Raw genomic sequence first — 10,080 nt, 5'->3', positions numbered from 1 at the left:
ACCCCGCATTCACTAAATCCGCTCTCCCCAGACCCTGCATTCACTATATCCGCTCTCTCCCCAGACCCCGCATTCACTATATCCGCTCTCCCCGGACCCCGCATTCACTATATCTAATCTTCCCGGACCCTGCATTCACTATATGCGCTCTCCCTGGACCCTGCATTCACTATATCTGGTCTCCCCGGACCCCGCATTCACTATATCCGGTCTTCCCGTACCCTGCAGTCATTATATCCGCTCCCCCCGGACCCCGCATTCACTATATCTGCTCTCCCCAGACCCCGCATTCATTATATCCGGTCTCCCCGGACCCTGCATTCACTATATCCGATCTCCCCGGACCCCGCATTCACTATATCCACTCTCCCCGGACCCCGCATTCACTATATCCGGTCTTCCCGTACCCCGCGTTCACTATATCCCCTCTCCCCGAACCCCACATTCACTATATCCAGTCTCCCTGGACCCTGCATTCACTATATCCGCTCTGCCCGGACCCTACATTCACTATATCTGGTCTTCCCGTACCCTGCATTCATTATATCCGCTCCCCCCGGACCCCGCATTCACTATATCTGGTCTTCCCGTACCCCGCATTCACTATATCCGCTCTTCCCGTACCCCGCATTCACTATATCCGCTCTCCCCGGACCCTGCATTCACTATATCCGGTCTCCCCGGACCCTGCATTCACTATATCCGCTCTCCCCGGACCCAGCATTCACTATATCCGCTCTCCCCAGACCCTGCATTCACTATATCCGGTCTCCCCGGACCCTGCATTCACTATATCCGCTCTCCCCGGACCCAGCATTCACTATATCCGGTCTCCCCTACCCCGCATTCACTATATCCGGTCTCCCCGGACCCCGCATTCACTATATCTGGTCTCCCCGGACCCCACATTCACTATATCTGGTCTCCCCGGACCCCGCATTCACTATATCCGGTCTTCCCGTACCCTGCAGTCATTATATCCGCTCCCCCCGAACCCCGCATTCACTATATCCGCTCTCCCCAGACCCCGCATTCATTATATCCGGTCTCCCCGGACCCTGCATTCACTATATCCGCTCTCCCCGGACCCAGCATTCACTATATCCGGTCTCCCCAGACCCCGCATTCACTATATCCGATCTCCCCAGACCCCGCATTCACTATATCTAATCTCCCCGGACCCTGCATTCACTATATGCGCTCTCCCCGGACCCTGCATTCACTATATCTGGTCTCCCCGGACCCCGCATTCACTATATCCGCTCTCCCCAGACCCTGCATTCGCTATATCCGCTCTCTCCCCGGACCCCGCATTCACTATATCCGCTCTCCCCGGACCCCGCATTCACTATATCTAATCTCCCCGGACCCTGCATTCACTATATCCGCTCTCCCCGGACCCTGCATTAACTATATCTGGTCTCCCCAGACCCTGCATTCACTATATCCGCTCTCACCGGACCCCGCATTCACTATATCCGCTCTCCCCGGACCCCGCATTCACTATATCCGCTCTCCCCGGACCCCGCATTCACTATATCTGGTCTCCCCGGACCCCACATTCACTATATCTGGTCTCCCCGGACCCCGCATTCACTATATCCGGTCTTCCCGTACCCTGCAGTCATTATATCCGCTCCCCCCGGACCCCGCATTCACTATATCTGCTCTCCCCAGACCCCGCATTCATTATATCCGGTCTCCCCGGACCCTGCATTCACTATATCCGATCTCCCCGGACCCCGCATTCACTATATCCACTCTCCCCGGACCCCGCATTCACTATATCCGGTCTTCCCGTACCCCGCGTTCACTATATCCCCTCTCCCCGAACCCCACATTCACTATATCCAGTCTCCCTGGACCCTGCATTCACTATATCCGCTCTGCCCGGACCCTGCATTCACTATATCCGCTCTGCCTGGACCCCACATTCACTATATCTGGTCTTCCCGTACCCTGCATTCATTATATCCGCTCCCCCCGGACCCCGCATTCACTATATCTGGTCTTCCCGTACCCCGCATTCACTATATCCGCTCTCCCCGGACCCTGCATTCACTATATCCGGTCTCCCCGGACCCTGCATTCACTATATCCGCTCTCCCCGGACCCAGCATTCACTATATCCGGTCTCCCCAGACCCCGCATTCACTATATCCGATCTCCCCAGACCCCGCATTCACTATATCCGCTCTCCCCAGACCCCGCATTCATTATATCCGCTCTCCCCGGACCCGGCATTCACTATATCCGGTCTCCCAGGACCCCGCATTCACTATATCTGGTCTCCCCGAACCCCGCATTCACTAAATCCGCTCTCCCCAGACCCTGCATTCACTATATCCACTCTCTCCCCGGACCCCGCATGCACTATATCCGCTCTCCCCGGACCCCGCATTCACTATATCTAATCTCCCCGGACCCTGCATTCACTATATGCGCTCTCCCCGGACCCTGCAATCACTATATCTGGTCTCCCCGGACCCCGCATTCACTATATCCGCTCTCCCCAGACCCTGCATTCGCTATATCCGCTCTCTCCCCGGACCCCGCATTCACTATATCCGCTCTCCCCGGACCCCGCATTCACTATATCTAATCTCACCGGACCCCGCATTCACTATATCCGCTCTCCCCGGACCCTGCGTTCACTATATCTGGTCTCCCCGGACCCTGCATTCACTATTTCCGCTCTCCCCGGACCCTGCATTCACTATATCCGGTCTCCCCGGACCCCGCATTCACTATATCTGGTCTCCCCGGACCCCACATTCACTATATCTGGTCTCCCCGGACCCCGCATTCACTATATCCGGTCTTCCCGTACCCTGCAGTCATTATATCCGCTCCCCCCGGACCCCGCATTCACTATATCTGCTCTCCCCAGACCCCGCATTCATTATATCCGGTCTCCCCGGACCCTGCATTCACTATATCCGATCTCCCCGGACCCCACATTCACTATATCCACTCTCCCCGGACCCCGCATTCACTATATCCGGTCTTCCCGTACCCCGCGTTCACTATATCCCCTCTCCCCGAACCCCACATTCACTATATCCAGTCTCCCCAGACCCTGCATTCACTATATCCGCTCTCCCTGGACCCTGCATTCACTATATCCGGTCTCCCCGGACCCTGCATTCACTATATCCGCTCTCCCCGGACCCAGCATTCACTATATCCGGTCTCCCCAGACCCCGCATTCACTATATCCGATCTCCCCAGACCCCGCATTCACTATATCCGCTCTCCCCAGACCCCGCATTCATTATATCCGCTCTCCCCGGACCCGGCATTCACTATATCCGGTCTCCCAGGACCCCGCATTCACTATATCTGGTCTCCCCGAACCCCGCATTCACTAAATCCGCTCTCCCCAGACCCTGCATTCACTATATCCACTCTCTCCCCGGACCCCGCATTCACTATATCCGCTCTCCCCGGACCCCGCATTCACTATATCTAATCTCCCCGTACCCTGCATTCACTATATGCGCTCTCCCCGGACTCTGCAATCACTATATCTGGTCTCCCCGGACCCCGCATTCACTATATCCGCTCTCCCCAGACCCTGCATTCGCTATATCCGCTCTCTCCCCGGACCCCGCATTCACTATATCCGCTCTCCCCGGACCCCGCATTCACTATATCTAATCTCACCGAACCCTGCATTCACTATATCCGCTCTCCCCGGACCCTGCATTCACTATATCTGGTCTCCCGGGACCCTGCATTCACTATTTCCGCTCTCCCCAGACCCTGCATTCACTATATCCGGTCTCCCCAGACCCCGCATTCACTATATCCGATCTCCCCAGACCCCGCATTCACTATATCCCCTCTTCCCAGACCCCGCATTCATTATATCCGCTCTCCCCGGACCCCGCATTCACTATATGCGCTCTCCCCGGACCCTGCATTCACTATATCCGCTCTCCCCAGACCCTGCATTCGCTATATACGCTCTCTCCCCGGACCCCGCATTCACTATATCCGCTCTCCCCGGACCCCGCATTCACTATATCCGTTTTCCCCGGACCCTGCATTTGCTATATCCGCTCTCTCCCCGGACCCCGCATTCACTATATCCGCTCTCCCCGGACCCCGCATTCACTATATCTAATCTCCCCGGACCCTGCATTCACTATATCCGCTCTCCCCGGACCCTGCATTCACTATATCTGGTCTCTCCGGACCCTGCATTCACTATATCCGCTCTCCCCGGACCCCGCATTCACTATATCCGCTCTCCCCGGACCCCGCATTCACTATATCCGCTCTCCCCGGACCCCGCATTCACTATATCCGGTCTCCCTGGACCCCGCATTCACTATATCTGGTCTCCCCGGACCCCACATTCACTATATCTGGTCTCCCCGGACCCTGCATTCACTATATCTAATCTTCCAGGACCCTGCATTCACTATATCTGGTCTCCCCGGACCCCGCATTCACTATATCCGCTCTCCCCGGACCCTGCATTCACTATATCTGGTCTCCCCGGACCCTGCATTCACTATATCTGGTCTCCCCGGACCCCGAATTCACTATATCCAGAGTCCTGATCACCGCCATACCAGAGTCCTGATCACCGCCATACCAGAGTCCTGATCACTGCCATACCCCATATCAGAGTCCTGATCACCGCCATACCCCATACCAGCATCCTGATCACCGCCATACCCCATACCAGAGTCCTGATCACTTCCATACCTCATACCAACATCCTGATCACTGCTATACATCAGTGTCCAACATTTTAGGGTCTCAACAGATCAATTTTCAAATATACACAGCTCAAAATTAAAGGAGCCCTTTTAAAACACATCAGATCTCAATGGGGAAAATTCTCCTGCTGGATCTCTATACTGACATGGACGGGGTAATGTGTTAGGAATGTAAGGACGCCCCATCGTTTGATGGAAATGAAAATGATTGACCTACAGAGGACTGAATTCAAAGACACCCCAAAAATCAAAGTGAAAAAATGATGCAGCAGGCGAGTCCATTTTGCTGAAATGTCATTGCAGCAACTCAGAATGGTCCTCAGTAGTCTGTATGGCCCCCACGTGCTTGTATGCATATCTGACAACGTCGGGGGGGCTCCTAATGAGACGATGGATGGTGTCCTGGGGGATTTCCTCCCAGATCTGGACCAGGGCATCACTGAGCTCCTGGACAGTCTGAGGTGCAACCTGGTGGCATCGGATGGACCGAAACATGACATCCCAGAGGTGTTCTATTGGATTTAGGTCAGGAGAGTGTGGGGGCCATTCAATGGTATAAATTCCTTCATCCTCCAGGAACTGCATGCATACTCTCCCCACATGAGGCCGGGCATTATCATGTACCAGGAAGAACCCAGGAGCCTCTGCACCAGGAGGAACCCAGGAGCCACTGCACCAGCGTAGGGTCTGACAATGGGTCCAAGGATTTCATCCCGATACCTAATGGCAGTCAGGGGGCCATTGTCTAGGCTGTAGAGGTCTGTGCGTCCCTCCATGGATATGCCTCCCCAGACCATCACTGACCCACCACCAAAACAGTCATGCTGAACGATGTTACAGGCAGCAGAATGTTCTCCACGGCTTCTCCAGACCCTTTCACGTCTGTCACATGTGCTCAGGGGGAACCTGCTCTCATCTGTGAAAAGCACAGGGTGCCAGTGGTGGACCTGCCAATTCTGGTGTTCAATGGCAAATGTCAATCCAGCTCTATGGTGCCGGGCAGTGAACAGAGGGCCCACTAGAGGACATCGGTCCCTCAGGCCACCCTCATGAAGTCTGTTTCTGATTGATTGGTCAGAGACATTCACACCAGTGGCCTGCTGGAGGTCATTTTGTAGGGCTCTGGCAGTGCTCATCCTGTTCCTCTTTGCACAAAGGAGCAGATACCGGTCCTGCTGATGGGTTAAGGACCTTCTACGGCCCTGTCCAGCTCTCCTAGAGTAACTGCCTGTCTCCTGGAATCTCCTCCATGCTCTTGAGACTGTGCTGGGAGACACAGAAAACCTTCTGGCAATGGTACGTATTGATGTTCCATCCTGGAGGAGTTGGACTGCCTGTACAACCTCTGTAGGGTCCAGGTATGGCCTCATGCTACCAGTAGTGACACTGACCCTAGCCAAATGCAAAACTAGTGAAAGACAGTCAGAAAAGAAATGTCAGTGGCCTCCACCTGTAAAACCATTCCTGTTTTGGGGGTCATCTCATTATTGCCCATCTCGTCCACCTGTTGTTAACTTCATTAACACCAAAACAGCTAAAACTGATGAACAACCACCTCTGTGACTTACCTGACCAGATCAATATCCCAGGAGTTCCATTGACTTGATGCTAGACCCTGATTAAAAAGTCTTCCTTTCATTTTTTTTTTTCATTTTCATAGTTTGTAGACTCTATAGCTGTCACACAGACTAAATAATATAGACCGATTTGGGTTATTTTTACCCCCAAAATGTACATCAGTTCTATCTATCAGTGCCCATCAGTGCAGCCTCATCAACACACTTCAGTGAAGACCAACAATTTTGAGAAAAACTTTGACTTTTTGCTATTAAACGTGTCCAGTAAAAAATTTTAAAAAATCAAATTTTGTCATAAATTTAGGCCAAAATGTATTCTGCTCCATGTCTTTGCTAAAAGAAAATCCCAATACGTGTAAATTAACTGGTTTATGTGAAAGTTATGGCGTGTACAAATGGCGGTATAGATACTGGGATTTAAAAAAAAAAAAAAAAAAGTTCTACTAGTAATGGCGGCGATCAGTGACTTATAGAGGGACTGCGGTGGACATTCTGTCACTGAGGGGAACAAACTTGGTGTCACTGACACCCCAGTGACACCAATACAGTGATCAGTGCAAAAAAAAAGGCACTGACACTGTACTAATGGCACTGGACAGGAAGGGGTTAATGTGAGGGGCGATCAAAGGGTTAACTGTGTGTTGTTTCACTGTGTGCTTTACACTGTGTCAGCACATTGCTTTGCATGACTTTCTATGCAGTGTACAGGAGCTGAAAGGGGAGAGATCTGTATTGTTTAAATACAGGTCTCTCCCCCATCAGTGATACTCGGCGATTGCCGGGTGCCAGCAGGGGGGGGTGATCAAAGGGTTAACTGTGTGCTGGCAGTGTTTTACTCAGGAGTGGGTGCTTCATTGTAAGCACACTGATCAGGATGGCTGTACTGTGCACTGCTATCCCGAGCAGTGTGCTCAAGCTGACAGGGAGGAAGATTGTTTGTAAACAAAACAATCTTCCTCCCTGTCGGAGATGCTCGGTAATCACCGGGTGTCGGCAGGTAATTACCGGCTGGGACCCGGTGATTGGCATCAACGGCCCGAATAGCAGCGCGCTCACTACGTAGAAATGCACAATCACATATATATGTGATTTTTGCGCACAGGTGCCACCCTGTAGCAGTATATCTGTTATAGGGCGGTCCTTAATCAGTTATTATAGCGCCTAAGCCCATGACGTCACGCGTGCCCCCTACCCGGAATTTCACAATCACGTATATATACATGTGATTTTGCGCACAGGTGTCGCCCTGTAGCAGTATATCTGCTATAGGGTGGTCCTTAAGCTGTTACTATAGCGCTATGACATCATGTGCGCCCCCTACCCGGAAATGCATAATCATGTATATATACGTGATTTTGTGCACAGGTGCCGCCCTGTACCAGTATAGCTGTTATAGGGCGGTGTGACAGGAGTCACTTTGGGTGGGGGGCCCATGGAACCCAGCTCACTTTGGAGAGGTGGGGAGACCCCTGTCTCAGCTCCCCATATCCCTCTTATGTGTAAGTCACCCTGTGCCTGTTAGGGGTACAGGGTGATCTGTCCTAATATTGTGTAGACATGTCTAGGAGATAGGTGAAGTGGGGGGTTGTGGATTGTTTGGTGTTTCGGGGCTGCATCCCATAGTTCTGTTGTTTGTCAGGCTTGGGAGCAAACTAATATGGGATGCATGTGTTTATGTGTATTGGCTTGGTGGGGGGGGGTGTCTCCAGCAGCCCTCCCTCCTGGTGGGACTGTCTGCTGGTATATCTCTTGTTACTAAAGGTAGATTGCCCCGCCCTGTGTCATTATACAGGGAGGGGGGATTGTCCCCTGAGTGTATATATCTTGTATCTGTGTTTAAATAAACTAGTCTATTCCCTGCTTTACTTCAAGACTGGTGTTGTCTAGTCTGGTATGGTCGGCTGTGGTGTCTGTTGTCGGTGTTCGGATGGGGAAGCGGTAGTCTAACAGAAGTACCCAAGCGCAGTCTGGGGTCGGTCCTTAAGCGGTTAATATAGCGCCTAAGTCCATGACGTCATTTTTTAGGACGCTCAATCTTCCTTTAAATTTGTCATTGGTACCAACATGCACCATGACAGCCGGGTCCTCCCCAGCCCCACCTAACAATCTGTCCATCTGATCCACAATGTGCCGAATCCAAGCGCCCGGTAAACAACATAACCATTCGAAGATCACGTTCTTTGTGACCCTGTGCAGGCTGCTGAGGAAGGCGGGTAAAGGAGCACTCTACTACATAAGCACACACACACCTTTGACAAGGCCTTTATTTTAGGAAAAAAACTCAACAATGCTAATGATTCATAAATCACGTCGGCCAGAGAGCCTTGTCACTAATAATTACCAATACCTGCCAATTTACCAAGAGAAGAAAAAAAAAGCATGCCAATGGATTGGCTCCCAACGGAAACTCATAACAAATGCTAAGGGTGAGGTATTCGGGGTGACATATCTGATTGCATATGGACACGACCATGAAATCAGTGCCCTTTGACAATCTCTTGCCTCAAAAAACGGACTGAATTGATTTGAAAAAGATTCTGCTCCCATTGACTTCAGTGGGGTTTAGAATTAACATTCAGAACATAAGAGCAGATCAACGAACTGAACGCAGAAATGTTCAACTCATTCTTACACCCCGCTGTGAGATCTCTGATGAACAACAAGGTCTGATTTCCGTGTATAACCTTTCCCGCACTCGGGGCAAGAATGCGGCTTCTCTCCCGTGTGTAATCTCTGATGTCTAACAAGGTGTGATTTATCTGCAAAACATTTCCCGCACTCAGGGCAGGAATGAGGTTTCTCCCCCGTGTGCGATCTCTGATGGCTATCAAATTGTGATTTCCACGTAAAACATTTCCCACATTTAGGGCAGGTATGTGGCTTCTCCCCCGTGTGCAATCTTTGATGTCTATCAAGGCTTGTTTTGCGTGAAAACCATTTTCCGCACTCAAGACAAGAATACGGCTTTTCCCCCGTGTGAGATCTCTGATGCAAAGCAAGGGCTGATTTCTTTGTAAAACCTTTCCCACATTCAGGGCAGGAATACGGCTTCTCCCCCGTGTGAGATCTCTGATGTATAATAAGGCCTGATTTGAGTAAAAAACATTTCCCGCACTCAGTGCAGGAATACGGCTTTTCGCCTGTGTGAATCTTCTGATGTGCGCTAAGACAGAACAACCGTGAAAAACATTTCCCACACTCAGTGCAAGAATACGGCTTCTCTCCCATGTGATATCTCTGATGTATAATGAGGCCTGATTTTTCTGAAAAACATTTTTCACACTCGGAGCAGGAATACGGTTTCTCCCCTGTGTGAATTCGCTGATGTTTAACAAGGCGTGATTTGTGTAAAAAACATTTCCCGCACACAGGGCACGAATACAGATTCTCCCCCGTGTGAGATCTTTGATGTATAACAAAATCTAATTTCTTTGTAAAACATTTCCCACACTCAGGGCACGAATTCTGCTTCTCCCACAGGTGCAACCTCTGATGTATAACAAGGCCTGATTTCTGGGAAAAACATTTCCCGCACTCAGGGCAGGAATACGGCTTCTCCCCCGTGTGAGATCTCTGATGTCTAACAAGGTCTGATTTCCGTGTAAATAATTTCCCACAATCGTGGCAGGAAATTGGTCTTTTGCCAGTATGAGATCTGCAATGTATGACAAGTTCTGTTTTATGAAGGAAACATTTCCCGCACTCAGAACAGGAATGAAGCTTTTCAGAGTCAGAGGCATTGAACGGTCTAGCCACACTGTGAAGTCCAC

The 10,080-nt window shown here is 51.1% G+C and overlaps 1 protein-coding gene across 1 annotated transcript in view; it reads right to left on the bottom strand.

Annotated features, from left to right (window-relative positions):
* Nucleotides 1-8,556: 8,556 nt before the first annotated feature.
* Nucleotides 8,557-10,080, bottom strand: part of LOC149451776 (uncharacterized) — a 66,500-nt gene continuing 64,976 nt past the window's right edge. Inside the window, 1 exon segment of the mRNA XM_089690164.1 lies at nt 8,557-10,058. Within this exon segment, the coding sequence (XP_089546290.1) occupies nt 8,939-10,058 (1,120 nt within the window). The 3' untranslated portion in view covers nt 8,557-8,938.

The sequence above is a fragment of the Staurois parvus genome, unplaced genomic scaffold, assembly GCF_062004578.1.
Source record: "Staurois parvus isolate SC_StPar_1 unplaced genomic scaffold, SC_StPar_1.0 ptg000519l, whole genome shotgun sequence".
In the NCBI taxonomy this organism is placed as follows: Eukaryota; Metazoa; Chordata; class Amphibia; order Anura; family Ranidae; genus Staurois; species Staurois parvus.
This window is presented reverse-complemented; position numbering and strand designations above follow the sequence as displayed.